Source organism: Marmota monax, unplaced genomic scaffold (genome assembly GCF_021218885.2).
Source record: "Marmota monax isolate L192 unplaced genomic scaffold, Marmota_monax_Labrador192_F-V1.1 WCK01_AAM20220418_F8-fsc00022, whole genome shotgun sequence".
Lineage (NCBI taxonomy): Eukaryota > Metazoa > Chordata > Mammalia > Rodentia > Sciuridae > Marmota > Marmota monax.
Window position 1 is genome coordinate 14,984,523 of NW_026695215.1, and position 16,020 is coordinate 15,000,542.

Genomic DNA, 16,020 nt, shown 5'->3' on the forward strand with positions numbered 1-16,020 from the left:
CAGCTTGTTCTAGATTGCTTTGGACTTTTTCAGGTGTTAGCACTGAAAGCCTTGCATTTGTGCAAACTCCTCAGTGGGGCAAATGGGGACAGCTGGCCAACCTATTTATTACAACACATCCCCAAACGGCCTTTGCAGAGGCAAAAGGGCCCTGAAAACAAAACCGGTCTTTGATTCTGCCCCCTAGTGGTTGAGAAGAATATAACACCACTGCCAAGGTAAGTTTTTACATTATGTAGTTCTTAACAAAATCAGCAAGCCACAGGTGGCTTCATGCAGAATTGGAATAATTCTAACCACTTAGACTTAAATCCACTACTGCCATCACCTCATTGTGTTTTAGTGTTCATTGATATGCACCAGCAAATATTCTATCTGGAAGGTCTACTGCAAAGATTAAATGGAATAGTGTAAGTAAAGCGCTTTTCCCAGCCACACCTCTTCCTCATGGAGGCCAGTCTTAGCTGGCAGTTGGGTGTCAGAATCCAGGAAGGCCTGACCAGCCATGCTGATGAATTCAGCTGGTTCCTCTTAAGCAGAAGCTCTTATTACTCATCTGAGCTGGCTCCTGAGAGCCACCAACACAATCCAAACATTCAGTTCAGTGGCCTTGAGCATTGGGAGGGAGCTGGTGTCCAGGCCAGCCTCTGTGCTGGCCTCTATGCTAGTAAAGCCAGGACTTCCAAGTAGAGCCCAGCTGTTTCTGCTGTCTATTTGTGGTTGTGTTTTAACTCTCTAGGGCACCCAGCCTGGTCAGCACTGCTGGCTGGTCAGAGGCTTCCTGAAGAGCCGGAGAAACACAACTGTGCTGCCCTGCTCCCCCTCCATCAGCCTTAGAGTTCCAGGAAAAGGAATCGCCTACATCTTCCAGAAAGTCTAATTCTGCCACACCCACGAAGACCCCCATGTCAGCTTAACTGTCTATTTGAAAGGCTATTAATTATTGATAGCCTATAATTAAGTTCTTCAGTCCTATTCAAAGGGAATTTAGAGAAAGAATACTCGAGTCGATTGGTACCTGTAGCTCCACTGAAAACTGCTCAGTTGGGCTAGAAAATCAGTAAGGCTTCTGGCCCCTGCTTCATTCTATGCAAAGCCTTATGGTCCTGTTTTAATACAATGGTTTTAAATTTCAATTTCATGCATTTTTAATGCGACTTAAAAATGTTTCATTTATATCGTGGCTACTTCAACATAGAAATACCTCTAATACACTGTTAAGGGGAGCAAGTCAATGGGAAAGACTTCTAAGACATACTGTTAAAGGAAACCAGGTAATGAAAAAAATATATGTATTTTAACAGAAGCAAGTCATATAAGACTACAAAATGGTTTTGTTCCTATTTTTAACTTATATATATATATATATTTCTGCTTTTATATAGAAATTTCCAGGAAAATATTTGTCAAACGATTCATAGTGTTATATCTGGAGGTTGAACTAGAGAATGTAATTCTGTGAAATACATATTTGGTCTTTGTCCCCATTTTCTCCTAAAGCCCTTGGAATATTCAAAGCATTAGTTTCTTTTTTGCCTACTTCAGTGAGACAGCTGATGGTGGGCAGCCCCTAGATGGCTTCCGCAGAAAGCCCGAGGCATGATTAGAGGGTTGGGACTTTTAGCTCCACTCCCCAACCTCCAGGAAGGGAAGATGAACTGGATGTTAATTGATGACTGGTGCCCAGTGACTTAATCACTTTGCCTATGCAAAGAAGTTTCCATCAAATTCAAAGGAAGGGAAGGTTGGGGAACTTTCAGATAGCTGAACACATGGAGGTTCCTGAAGGTGGCAGGCCAGGACAGGGCACAGAAGTTCCTGGCCCCTTCCCCCTTACCTCATCCTCTTCATCTGTAGCCTTTGTAATGTCCTTAATAATAAATCACTAAACGCTTCCCTGGATTCTGTGAATCACTTGAGCATGTTAATTAACTGAACCCAAGAAGGGGGATGGTGAGAGCCCCAATTTATAGTGGGTCAGTCAGAAGCACAGGTAAAACCTCCTGAGGTTTGCCATGGGCATCTGCAGTGTGTGTGGGGTGGTCCTGGGGACTAAACCCTCAACCCATGGGATCTGACATCTGACAGGTAATAAGTTTGAGGACAGGATTGAACACCCAGCGGCAGAACTGACTGCTTCCTTGGTGTGTGGGGAAAACCTGCACACGCCTGGTTTCCATAGTGTGTTGAAAGAGCACAGTGGGAGTCTGAGCCTTGTTCTTTCCCCTCTGACAAGTGAAAATGTCACTTCTGCAGTTGCTTTTCAGTATTATTTGATTATTTTCCAGTATGCATGTATTGATTTCAATCATAAAACCAAGAAAGGTAAATATATACATGTACATACCCAGAGTTGTCATGAATTAAGCCATTAGACTATGGCCTCAAAATTGAAGATTATGCCCCTCAACCTCAGGTCAGTGTTTTCTGTCTTTGCCATGGAATGATGTGGCTCACAACCAAGATTGGGGAGCATATTTTAATGCAGTCACAGGAGATAAAACATTACCTTCATTTTTGATATTGTCATAGCCAAAACATATACTTTTACTGACAGATGTTAAGAATTGATTTTTTTTTTTTTTTGTACCAGGGATTGAACCCAGGGGCACTTAACTAGTGAACCACATCCCCAGCCTTTTTTATTTTTCATTTTGCGACAGGGTCTCATTCAGTTGCTTAGGGCCTCATAAACTTGCTGAGGCTGGCTTTGAATTTGCAGTCTCCTACCTTAGCCTCCTGAGTCATCGGGATTGTAGGCAAGTACAACCATGCCTCACAAGAATTGCTTTTTTAAAAAAGTCTTCTAATTTGCTTTTATCGTTAAATCTTCAAGCTGTTTTTTAGCAGTTCTAATTCAGATATACTGCAAGTGGGTGCAAGAAATCTGAAGAGACTTTAAATGCTCCAGAGAGGATATGATTCTCAGCACTAAACACAGCAGGTAAGATACATTTTAAAAATATTGTTTCTCACTTGGAAAGAACTTGAGCGACTTATGGGTACACACTAGTTGCACAGGAAAAGTATTCTTCAAAAATTTATTTATAGAAACAGATGTGTTCAAATGCAACATTGGACAAAATCAAGAAGGGGCTGGAATTCTACCGACACTGGAGATCTCACTTGGACTTTACATTTCTGTGAAGAGAACTAGCACCATTATTTCAAAATCACAGATTTAATAATAATTGCTTCTAATATATAAAATACCTTAGAAAGATTAATTATCTAGTAACAAAGTTCTAAAAACGTATTTAAAAATCAATCGGAATTTGCCATTTGAAACTGATGAAAATGGTTTAAAAATTGATCCAATTCTAGGACTTGTCAAAAGGAATGAGCCGTCATTAGTCTTTTGGAAAAAAGTGCCTGAATTCAGCTTCTGGCCTTCTTCCAACCACCAAGCAGGTACAGAAAATTGAATATTACTATAGGAATAAGAGCGTGTCTAAAACTGGTCTTAGAAAATATTTTCCCAGACTATAAAAATACTAAATGGAATACAAAAATTTCAGCATACACAGCAAATAGACTACAGCAGACAGATATTTCAAACATACTTAAAACTATCTTGTACCACAATCATCATGAACATCAAGTATTATTCTAGTCATTTCTCTATGGTTTGTTCGGATTTGATGTTTTGTTATAGTGTCAGACCAGATTCTGTGTTTCTAGCAGAAGTTACTGGCGGAACCTTCGAATAATTCTTGGTATTCAGCTGGTTCTCAAAGTGCTGAGAGTGCAATTATAGTACAGCCTGATTTTAAATCAGGGGTCAGCACACTATACCCTGTGAGCCACCATGAGCCACTGCCTGTTTTGTAGGGCCTGTGCCCACAGCCACACTTTACTTCTTTATGTGTTGTCTCTGGTTGCTCTGCATTGCTAGGGCAGAGTTGAGAAGTGACAGAGATGGTGTGTTGCCTTTTGTTCTGCATGGTGTAAAATATTTACTCTCTGCCTCTCTCTCTGCCTTTTTATGGAAAAACATTGGCCATCCCCTGTTTTAGACAAATCCCTTCTGGAAATTTTTCTTTGGACAAGGACGAGGTAAAAGTGTCCAAGATTAAGAAAATTTGGCTAAGGTTTGCTGGTTCTATGGCAGGCCAAAGGAATACAAACTTTAATTGGCAACTTTGGATAGTGACTATTAACCTGGCATTCTGAGTGGTCTGGCTATGAAACAGTACCTCCTTCTTCCTGTGTACTGAGTAACTCACGTACCAACTTATAACATGTGCTTAGTGTTCAGCCTGGACCGCCTCTGTGGCTCCCAAACGCAAGTTTTCACCTTTAAAAATCAATATTCTTGTACCTTTACCAACAGACAGAAGTAGAAGAGAACCCTGCCAGCCCTCAGTACCAATGTAGGCTGTACCATGTATCTTTAGACTCCTTCCCTGTGACAGGCATCGTGATAATTAGTACTACTGCTGTCCAGGGTCACAAACATGTCCCTTTTGACAAAGCGGACCAAGTTCTCAAGAGGACACATGGGCTTGGAAGAACGCTTGTGGTGGTCCTGGCAGAAGAAGGTGTGGAATGTCACGTCGACTCCATTGTAGAGAATCCGCACAGAATGTTCGCTGGGCTTTTCTCTGTCTTGCCAGAGCTCAAAGATGAGCCTGGCGGCAAACCTCGGGAACCTGGCTTCCGAAAGGCCCAAGGCACTGAGAACTGGTGATAGAGTGACGTCGTGGGCAGAGTAGAGGGCAAAGACCTCATCCTTCCTGCCCTCAGCGATGCGCTGCATCCGATCGATGGTTTGATTGAGGATGGGGTGGGCGCCCAGCAGCGAGTACCCCAGGTACAGTCTCTTCTTGCGCCTCTCTTTCTCGTCCTCGATCTGGTGCATCTTGATCACCTTGAAGTGCTCCATGTCGAAACAGCCGCTGCTGGTGCAGGGGAAGCTGACGTTGTGGCAGAAGTGACAAAGCATGGAGTCGATGGGGTTGGCGGCCCGGAGCAGCTTGGTGGGGACATTCACGATCTTGGCCATCTCCCCGTAGGTCTGCTCCAGCTGGCTGTTCTTCAACCGCAGGAGGTACTGGCGACGCTGCTCCTTTTCCAGATACTGGTTTCTCACGGGGCAATAGCAGTTTCCAGAGCAGAAGAGCACACTTGGCTGGTGCCGGAAATAGATCTTCTTCCAGTCAAAATCTGGGAGGAAGCCATAGAGCAAGGCCAGCCCGCTCTGTAGGGTGCGGCTCCTCCCCGTGGTCTCTAAGTAAAGCTGGTCTGGGGACCAGTCGCTCGGCAGGAGTTTGTGTTTCTTTAGGTAGATGTCCCCCAGCAGCTGGCCATTCTGCAAATGCTGCACGACTCCTGAAAAACAGGGTGACAAAGGCCTTCCTTACCACCAGCTTAGCAAGGGGAACGGTGGCGAGGGGAGATCTGGAATGTAAGACAATGGGACGGAGCATGTGTCCCTACAATGCAGGGACTGCAGGAACGGGCTCACACCAGCTGGTAATGGGGGTTCACGGGGTAGGGGGGCGGTGAGTGGAATGGGCATGGCTTTTGGGGGAGCACAAGACCTTCTGCCACTCTCCCTCCTGCTGGGCTGGCTCCTTTCCAGAGAACAGCATTGTGACAGTATGAATCGCCCATCCGGGGGTCATCTAGGCTGTGACTGGCATGATCCAAGGACAGCTTTCTCCCTCCTGCCTGGGATACAGCAGTCCTGTGTGTGGGGATGGCTCCCCAGAATCTGTCAGGTGGAGACGACTGCTGGATGTCCCTCGCTGCCAGCAGACATTCCCTCCTTGACTCTTTCCCTCAGACTGCCCAACCAAAGGCTCTCTGCTAACCTGTTGGGGACACTCTGCCAAGATCTGCTCATCAACAAGGATGTGCTCTGTGTGATTTGGAATGATCTTTCAGAAATCCAGGAGAATACTTTTAAAAAGGAATGCTTATTGTGATCCTTAAAAAAAAAAAAATATGTTTATTGTGCTCCTTAAAGAAAAAAAAAAAGAAAAAAAGAAGGAAAACACAGAGGCTGCATTTTGTATACACAGACTTTGCAAGGGTGGACAAGAAACTAACACCAAGGTTTTCCCGGGAATGATGGGGGCACAGAAATGAGAGTGGATGGGGCGTGGGTAGAAGCACGGACTTTACTTTGACAGTTGAATATCATTTTCGTTTTGCAATGCCATGGCACAATAAATTCACTTCAAAGAAAAATGAAAAAGATTTGTTTTCAAGCAGGAGAAGGCAGCCCAAGACAAAAGCAAGCCCTCCCTCCAGTCCGCAGGATGTGAGGGAACGTGATCTCAGTAATGGGTGTAAACCCTCGGAGGGCATGAGCCACACACGGGCCCCATGACCAGTGACGTCACTATTTAGATGCCAAATAGTTTGGACAGCCCCAGCCAAGACCAGGCAACTTAGGCTGGAAAGCCTGAGACAGGGGCAGTGTGTTGGCCTGGAAGGGCATTAGCTCGGCCACAAGCACAAAGGGTTCTGGGTCCCCCTGTGAAAGGAGAGCACTGAGAGCAGAATTCCCCCAGAGACCTGAGCTGGGCATCTGCAAAATGATTTGCAAACAGAGGCAAACCATGAATGATGAATATGAAAAATCTGAGTAGATTTTATATTCAAGGTGGAGTTCTTAACTGTGTGCTGGGGCTTTCTCGCCTCCACAAAAACCCAATAAAGAAGGCGTGTTACATCATTACTCCCATTTTCCTTATTTGATAGATGAGGAAACGAAAGTCCTGAGCCACTCACACGAAAGTCAGGGCCCCATCTGGCCCCAATTTTGTGCTCTTAACCCTTGCTCTGTGCTTTCCCCTACATTTTCATGCACAAATATGAAGTTCTAGTCATTTAGGGCTTCTTCTCCCCTCCACATACAACTTTCTCTGCCTAGAGAGGCCCCCAGTCAACACCTGGCTCCATCTACCGCCTTTCTGCCTCTCCCAGCTCCAATTAGTATTTCCTTTCTGTTCCTTTGTGCTGTGGGACCTCTGTGACAACATCAGCTGCACTTGCAGAGAGTCTGCCACAGGCTAGAACCCTGGGAAGCTCTCGATACACATATTATCTAATTTAATTTACTGCCAGACCCGCTGGGGAGAGACCAGGAGGCCCATTTCACAGGTCTGACTTCAAGGCCTGTGTTGATTGCCTAAGACCTGCAGCTTCCAGCTGCAGTTCCCTTCCAGCTTCTAGTTCTCTCCATGTGTTATTCTGGAGTGGCCAGACAGACTTGAGTGGCCACTCAAGTGGGGCCAGATAGACTTGAGTGGTGGGAACATGAGGTTAAGGGAATCATTCTGTGAAATGGGCCCACTGTGCCGACCCCCACATGCTCTCTTTTTCAAGAAGCAATTTATCTGCAGCCCTGCCTGGCCTAAGTGGACAGGATCTGTCACATTCCTCAGCAAACTTCCTGTTACCCTCAGGAGAAATGCTGGCCTGAGATAATGTTGATAAAAGAAACCCAAGTTACCGTCAAATCCTGGAATTCAGGAAGATAAGGGTAATTCCTCCTAACCAGAAAATCTGTAAGAATTTATGGTTAAGAATACAATTAGAACTGGTCAGCATGGCCAAAGTGACCTAGAGTTGTCATGGCAGTGTGACTTGAAAGTCTGATGTCACATGCTGCCAGTCAAAGGTCAAGAGGTGGACCTAGGCGGGACTCTCTGGAAATTTCTCTGGGTCCCCCAATAAAACTGGAGGGCAGGAGAGGCACATTGTCCCTCTCCTCTCTGAGAGGAGCCACTCTCTCCCTTGCCCCTCCCTTCCAATAAATTCTTTCCTGTTTCTCTGAGTGGCATGTCTGAACTCCTTCTGACTTGAATGCAAGAATCAGGGTTTGAAACAGGACCTTTGTGCTGCCTTAATTTCCTGAAAGGCCCCAGCCCTGTAACACAGCCCCAGGGATCCCTTTAGGACAGGCACCGAGAGGGCCTTGCTCATAATGGCTTTGCCGGCTCAGCCACCACCAGGGCCTCTCCAGCAGAGCAGGCGCCGAGGAGCCATCTGATGCAGTCACTGTGGGGTGCCATAAGTATGCCAGGAAAAAATGACTCTTACGACAGCCATGCATTTTTAAAGACATTGAAAATAGAAGATAAAAGTGACCATTAAAGAGAATGAAGGAACAGGAGTAAATGGGCCCTGAAAAAATGATTCCCAGAGTAATGCTCATTGACAGAACAAAGATGATGATACATCAGTTGAGAAGAAAAGTCCAAATGAATGACTGCCTCTAAGTGTGTGAGCTCCCCCTGCACCTAGCCTGGGCCACAGGCTGGATCCTCAGGCTGAGCCTCCTGTCCCCTCTGCTCGCTGCACAGTTATTCTGTCACCTTGACCCTCTCGGACCTCAGTGGAGTCTCTCTCTCAAGCTTTTGGCCTGTACATTCGTCTCTGGGTGTGGCTCTTACTGCTAACTAATTGGCAGACACCCAGCAAAAAGCCACAGTGAGAGGCAGGGGTGAGACAGCCTTTTACTCCCAGTCCCAGTCTCTGGAGGTCTGGCCGCATTCTTACCCTTGGACTCTTTGAGTCACCCCTGAATTCTTATAATAAATTTCCCTTTTCACTTGACTTGGTTTCTGATGTTCACAACCAGACAGTGTAACCAGCAGTTCTCAGCAAGTGAGGTCCTGTCCTCAGGGAGGGCCACTCAAGTGGGGCCAGACAGACTTGAATCAGCACAGTATCAGGGAAGGGCCTTCCTGGGACCTCATGGGTGGGGACAGGGGGCTAGACACTCTTCACATGGGACAACCGTTCTGTCCCACACGACATCTGAATGTACCACAAGATACTCCCATGGAGAAAACCTGTTCAAACATTTTAGTCTAGAATATAACTCTGGCTTCTTGTGTCTACAAACATAAAATGACTTTTGGGTAACATTAACGTCCACTGAATTTCCAGAGAGGAGACATAAATTAAGGGAGATCTGTACTTTGTTCTGATTAGAACTTGAAGAGAATCCACAAACTAACATGTGGTGTCAATCATCTGCATTTGTAACTGTCACGGTCACCAAGGCATATTCAGGGAGGACACTTGATTACTCTATTTCCTACTGTAGCAGTTCCCAAGCATTTATATTTGATAGACACAGAGAACCTAGTTTCCTTTTGCTTGGTACAGCTGGGGCCCCGAGAGAACTTTTTAAAAAAATGAGTATCTAGAAGGGCTATATTATTTAGAACTTTCACTTCAGGATATTTGAGGGAGAATAAAACATTTGTGAAGAAAAGGGAGTGGTAGTCAGGCAGGATGAAAAGCCCTATTCTAAACTCACACAGAGGTCATGCACGTGGTACTGGCTTTGGACCCAACTCTCCAGCTAAGGCAAGTCCTCCAGAGCCTTGTTTGCCCCTCTGTCACCTGCCGTCACTCCCCCAACAACTGTGGCTTTGAACACCTGGCAAAACCCAGCAGTCCCAACTCTAGGACAAAGACCCTCCTTCCATCTAAACAGAGGCCCCAAGATGCTGACAGAACGAGGGACCAGAGCATGGTGTCGGGCCTCTCCATATCCCCACGGAGGCTGGTGGCTGCACAAAGGTCCTTTGAGGTCCCAGACTGAAGAACCAGGACCCTGAAATGCCATTTCCTTCCCAGCAAATGTCACCCTGCAGCTAACTCAGTGACCTCCCCTGATGGTGACCTGACTGCACAGTGGTACGACTAGGCCATAGAGGCAGAGATAGGCTTCGTGAGGAGGCCAAACATCCTCCATGTGCAGTGGGAATCGCCATACCGTGGCTCCCTGAGGTCTGCTACATTCAAGCAGCAGTTTGGTTTGCAAGACATAAGAACATAGGCTGGTCAGGTAAGCGACGGTCCCTCCTGGGTGGAGCAGTGTGCGGCCATCACGGTCATGGGGTGAACATTAAATGACAGGGCAAAATGCTCGTCAAATATTCTGATGTCACAAAGCGGGTCAGAGTGTGTTAGTGACATACTGCTCTATGTGTGTGTGCATACACACACACACACACACACACACACACCCACAGCAAGAAAGGTCACCACTCAGGGTCTGCTTCCTTGGTGACACTCTGGTGCTTTCTTTTGGTTTTAAAATCTTATCAATTCTCTTCCTGAACATGCATCACTTTTGCAGTAAGAAGAAAAGTCATTTTTCTTCTTACTGCTGGGTCATTATTTACAATCTCAACAAAATGAAATTCTAAAATAAGCCCAGTGTAGCCGATGTTTATCAGCTACCTGGGAGTCTTGGAGCACCTCGAGGTGAGGGTCGATTCCCCTCTGAGCCCCATAGCACCTCACCCAGAGTATCGGTTCCTCATGTGGGTGAGGGGAGGGGTGGGGGGCGGTCACGTACCTGTCTGCGTGAGCTCCCCCATCTCACACAGGGCATGGTTGGGGTAGAGCGGCATAGAGTTCAAGGGGCTTTCGAAAGAGGATCCTGATCCTTTGGACATGTGATTCACGAAAGCTTCCAGTTTAGGGTGGTAAGGCTTCCTAAAGAGAAGACATGGAAAACTGACGGTCAGAGTGCGTCACACACAGCCCGGACTTCACATCCACACCTTTCTCACCCCCAGTAACAGGGTCTGGTTCAGCCACTTTTCTTTTTCTTTTTGTACTGAGGATTGAACCCAGGGGTGCTTAACCATTGAGCCACATCCCCCGCCCCATGCCCCTTTTACTTAAAAAATATTTTATTTAGAGATAGGGTCTTGCTGAGTTGCTTAATGCCTTGCTGAGTTGCTGAGGCTGGCTTTGAACTCAGGATCCTCCCACGTCAGCCTCCTGAGCTGCTGGGTCCATCACTTTTAAATTGCAATTTCATTATGACTCAACCACGGGAACATTCTCTGGAAGGTCAGCCCGAGCCCCTCACTGCACCTAAGGTGGCCCTGTGGGATTTGTCTTTGTCCTGTTCCAGCTTTCTCCCTACCGGGCTGCTCTTGGCCTTCCCTGGAGGCCACCCAAAACTACGCAGCAGCCCTGCCCCAGGCAAGGGGTTGTCCTGTTCTCTCCCTTGTCACTTGCCCTCCAACTTCCCAGATCCTTCCACTTGGTGCTTCTTTGTCTCCTTCTCCTGCATCCCTGGGTTCTGGCCTCAGGCAGCTTCCATCTGGATGGCAATGGGCCCTCACCAGCCTTCCTGCAGGTTAACTGTACCCTTTCACTGTGGTCCTCTCCATAGCCAGAGGGATGGACCTCAAAGGCACCTCTGCTGGGTCACTGCCCTTCCACATTGCCACATTCAGGAAAGAGCTGTGCACAGGCTGTTCTGGCCCCACCTGCGGCTCCCCACTTGCCCAGCCGTGTTCCCTCCAGCAGTGTGCCCTGGCCACACAGGGCCAACTGGTCCTCCCAGCACATAGCACACCCCATCCTTTCCCACTGCACACCTTCTACAAGTCCTTTCCTCCTAGAAAGTCCACCCAACCTTGACCTAGCTGACCCTAACCTTTACTTTTTCTGACCTCTGGAAACTGAACGAGACATCCAAGGTCTCTGTAGCTCTTTATAGTTCAACATGCATTTTGCACATATGAATGTGGAGTGGTGAGGAAGAGCTAAAAAAGTTTGTATATGAGGTCTGAGATGATCTACATTTCTGTACGGTCAGTGAAGATATAATTTACTTTCAAAGTCACTTCCCCTGAATAATGAATGACCTATGAGCATATGGACATTTTCTTTGAATAATGAAATGGCCCATGAATGTGTCCACATTTTCCAGGTGAACAAAAATGAACAGAGACGTTCACAACAAAACTACACAGGGACCAGTGAGAAGCCAAGATAAAGCTTTCTAATAGCAAACCCCTGCTGTCTGAAAGCCCAATTAACTTTGGTGATGCTTTAAATATTGCTGCCAAAATGCGTGTATTATCTTTCAAAAACATAAAGCTGAAAAAAAAAATCCATCTTTTAAAAAACATGTTTTAAATTGAGAGAATATTAATCCTGACATGCAGAAGAGTTTCATAAATCACCCTGCATGGCTTCAGGGAATTATGCCTTTCCATAAAAACACAGAGAGAATTTCATTTTTCCTGAGGTTAAAGCACACAGATGTTTGCAAACTAGGAAATGAAATGCCCAGACTGACAATGAGGGGCATACGCAGATCCACAGGAACAAAGGCTGACCATGGACAGGAGTCAAGTTTCTGCTCCGGCTCATCATTTCAGGTTGGTGATTTCTGAGGATCTGAGACAGTTTTGCTGCCAATTTGAGCAATGGGGGAATTTCACTACTGAATGTTTGCTGAGATGCCCTAGGTTTTCAGGGCCTCTGGTTGCTTAATGATGCTTTGATAGCTAATTGCATCCATCACTGCTACTTTTCTTGTATGGAAAGACAAAGATTCACAGAGGGGAAAAAAACTTCACTTCCAAAACAGATAACAGGTGGCTCAGTGATTTTAATAGGGGAAGGACTAGGTAACTGAGTCCCTGGACATGTTCCCATCTGACCCCCTGGCCTTGCCTCCCTTTGCTACAGCTCCATGGAGCCCAGAGGACACCGAGCACAAGGTAGATGTGCCAAAAACACATGGGGATGGATTCAACTGTGAAGTGTCTCATCCTCATGCAAACACCAACCCTGAATGCCAAGCCCTCCATGATCTGTAGTGACGAATACGATGAGTTCCTGTAGTGTTTATTAAAACATGCAGATTTTGATGGAAATCTTAAAAACAAAGGCCATCGTGGGTGAGCGTGCCAGTGGTACATGAGGATGGTAGAATCAACACCTGGAAGGAAACTAGAGCCCTGATGACCAGGTAGAGCCAAGGCACATGACTGGGAACATTTATCTCATATCTTCACCCAAAAAAGAGACGAACTCTTTATTATTTAAGGCAAGGCCTTTTTTTTTTTTTTTTTTTTTTTGCGGGGGCAGGGTGGGGTGGATACTGGGGATTGATTGAATCTAGGAGCACTCTACCACTGACCTACATCCCCAGCCATTTTTATTTTTTGAGACAGGGTCTTGCTAAGTTGTTTAGGACCTCCCTAAGTTGCTGAGGATGGACTTGAACTTGCACTCCTCCTCCCTCAGCCTCCCAAGTTGCTGGGACTATAGGCGTGAGTCACTGAGGCCTGGCTAAGGCAATATATTCTTGAGTCTCTTTGTTACTACGGCCCAGACTTGTCCTGAATAATGGAGAAATGATCGTATCTAAGCAGATGCATTTTCCTTCCGCAAAAATTCATTGCCGTCTCATTGGAAATCTGCTTTCATACTGAAATCTGAAAGAATCCACAGTGCTCTGATTTAAAGCCTTCAAATCATTCACTTCTGAGTCTTTTTCACATTTTTTATGTGCCTTGCTCGTCCCTATTCATGCCACAAAGCTCGAGATAGAGCCCCATGGCCAATCTATACTCTCAGGAGGGATCGTGCTCTGCTTCAGTGGATGCTGAGGCATTTCTGAGCCCTGCACAGAATGTTCAAGTGCTCAGAGGACAGAGTGAGAGCATCAGCACTGTTAACAGAAAGCCACGCCCCAAACCCACCTGGCTGGGGACAGGAAGGGCTTCACACCAGATTTTTAACATTTATGCTAAAAAAATTATTATTTACAATCTCAACAAAATGAAATTCTAAAATAAGCCCAGTGTACCCTTCTGTCTTTGGCTTCCCGGGCCTTTTTGTTCTACGTGATGTGAGTAATGGCCGCACACGCCTCTGCTCTCCTCTGCTCTGCCGACCTCCCCAGTTGGCACACCTTCAGCCTCACCCCTGGAGGGGCCTCTTTCCTCTCAGTGCCAATTACATAATGTTGCTTCCTAGGCCTGCTTCTGGCCCTTTCCCCACTCTGCAGGTTCTCCCTGGGATCTACTCAAGCCCGCAGCTTCAGCTGCCACCCACATACTCAACACTGTCCAGTGACCCCGTCTCGCAGCAAGATGATGCTCCCGAGCGCCCAAGTACTGGACGGTGTCACCTGAATGTTGGAAGACGGCTCCCTCGCAGCACGGACGCCCAAAGTCACAATTTCCCTTCCCTCCTCCCTTCTTCCATGCTCTCTATTCCAGGGAGGGGCGGTGCCACCAGAAGATGACCCATCAGAATCTGGACACAATTCCCCTCCTAATCTGCCTAATGACCCCGCATGGCCCTTCTCTAAGGCCCGCCCCTCCATCTCTGCGGCCCTTCCCTGAGTTCCAGACTCCATCATTATTTGTATAATGAAGTGTGTCCCGGGGAGAGCTGGGAGCGCTGCAGCACAGAGAGGGTGAGGGGAGCACCAGGGGAGGTCAGATGGCAGAGGAGGCCTTGGAGGCTGTGGTTGGAAGGCAGGCCCCGCTCCCAGGGACTCCCTCTGGACCACTGTCCCTTAACAGCATTAACCCTGCCACCTGCTTCCAACCCCTGCTGTGCAGCGTGGTCACTTCATGCCTTCTCTCCCCTGCTGGCACTGGGAGCATCGGAGACAGCCTTGTTTCCACCCCTCTGCACTCCTCACTTTGAGGACCCCAGCATCCACCCTGTCCTGCATCCCCCGATGTGCACTGGTTGGTGTCCCTGCCCCAGGGGCCAGTTCTTGTCAGCAGCTACCTGACCTGTTCCTGCACACTTTTCCAGCTGCTGACCCAGGGTGGCCTTCCCTGACCTGCCAGCTGCTCTCCTCTCCCTGCCCCCAGTGGAGATGGGCTGCCCTCTTTTGGCTCATGCTCCAAAATGCGGGCACTCAAACCATTTCATTTCTTGCTCTTCTTCTTTCTCTTCTTTCCTCACTGTCTCTGCCACCTGAGCTGGCTGTCATTCAGGGAGGGTCACCAGACACCGGCACTAAGTTGGTCTCTCTGGAGGTGAGCAGGCCCCAAGGGCAGAGATGGCCTTCCCTCTGTGACTTTGAAGCCCACCCTCCCCTTCCTCCTGGGTCCAGCCTTGGCTCCTTGAACTCCCTCCTTGCAACCCCTTCTCCAGATCATCGCGGGTTGGCTGCCTCGCTTTGTTTATGTTCCTGTTTATGTGACAGTACCTGGCGCACGATAGGAGAACAGAACTAAAATGTGTTGAATAATTGCGGACTGAAGTGAATGTTTTTCCTCCTTAGATCTACAAAAGCACATTTGGTTTACATTCCTGAATGTACAAAAAGGAATTAACTAAACATGGTACATGAATAATGAATACTTTCATGCTGGCTAAACATAGTACTCTGAGGGATGAGACGGGACCCCTGTCATAAAGTGTGTGGCATTCGCAAAGAGGTTCAAAACCTCTAAGAGTCACAGACGTGTCCATGTGGGAGGAAACTTTGAGGCACTGGTGTGGACGGGCCACCACTCCTGCCTGCCTGAGATTCCCTCTGGCCCAGACATTCCCTTCCACAGTGGGAGCAGTGCGCTCACTGCAGGCAAGGCTCACTGCCCGCGAGGATGTCACCAAGTTGCTAATTTGTGAGCTGAAATGTCAGCTGTGGAACCAGATCCACAGACCCCGGGCAGTTAGTCGGTGGCTCACAGTGGGTCTCCCACACTGGGCTCCTCCTCACGCTGTATGTCTCCAGTGACGAGCTGGCTTGTCACTAGTATGTGTGTCTTTAAAGATGGAATTGAGTAAAAGACGTTAGGTACAGTAGCACCCCTTGTCTGAGGGGGGCAGGTTCCAGGATAACTAATGGATGTCTGAAACTGTGGATGATATATTTTTTCTTTTTTTCCTGTACAGACCTACTATGATAAGGCTTAATTTATAAGTTAAGCACAGTGAGACATTAACAAGAATAACAATAAAACAGAACAGTCATAACAATATACCCTAATAAATGTTATGTGCATGTGGACTTTCTGTTTATTTCTAGAATTTTCTATTAATATTTCTAGATTGCAGATGACCACGGGTAATGGAAACTGGTGGAGAGGGGATCTCAGATGAGGGGGGCTACTGGAACTAAACATGCACACCCTGCCCTCTTCCACAAAGGACTTAAAATAGCTCCTACAAATACAGGATGGTCCATAAAACGAAAATAGGCAAAGGGAAATGAAGACAGAGGCAGCTCTGGCAAGTGGTCACAGACGCTCCAGAAAG

The 16,020-nt window shown here is 47.0% G+C and overlaps 1 protein-coding gene across 6 annotated transcripts in view; it reads right to left on the reverse strand.

Moving 5' to 3' along the window:
* Positions 1 to 3,027: 3,027 nt before the first annotated feature.
* Positions 3,028 to 16,020, reverse strand: part of Pxylp1 (2-phosphoxylose phosphatase 1) — a 54,550-nt gene continuing 41,557 nt past the window's right edge. For all 6 annotated transcript variants that reach the window (XM_046431710.2, XM_046431712.2, XM_046431711.2 and 3 more), the window contains 2 exons: positions 10,334 to 10,473; positions 3,028 to 5,331 (listed from right to left, as the gene is read on the reverse strand). In XM_046431710.2, the coding sequence (XP_046287666.1) occupies positions 4,394 to 5,331; positions 10,334 to 10,473 (1,078 nt within the window). In that variant the 3' untranslated portion in view covers positions 3,028 to 4,393. The remainder of the gene's footprint in view (positions 5,332 to 10,333; positions 10,474 to 16,020) is intronic.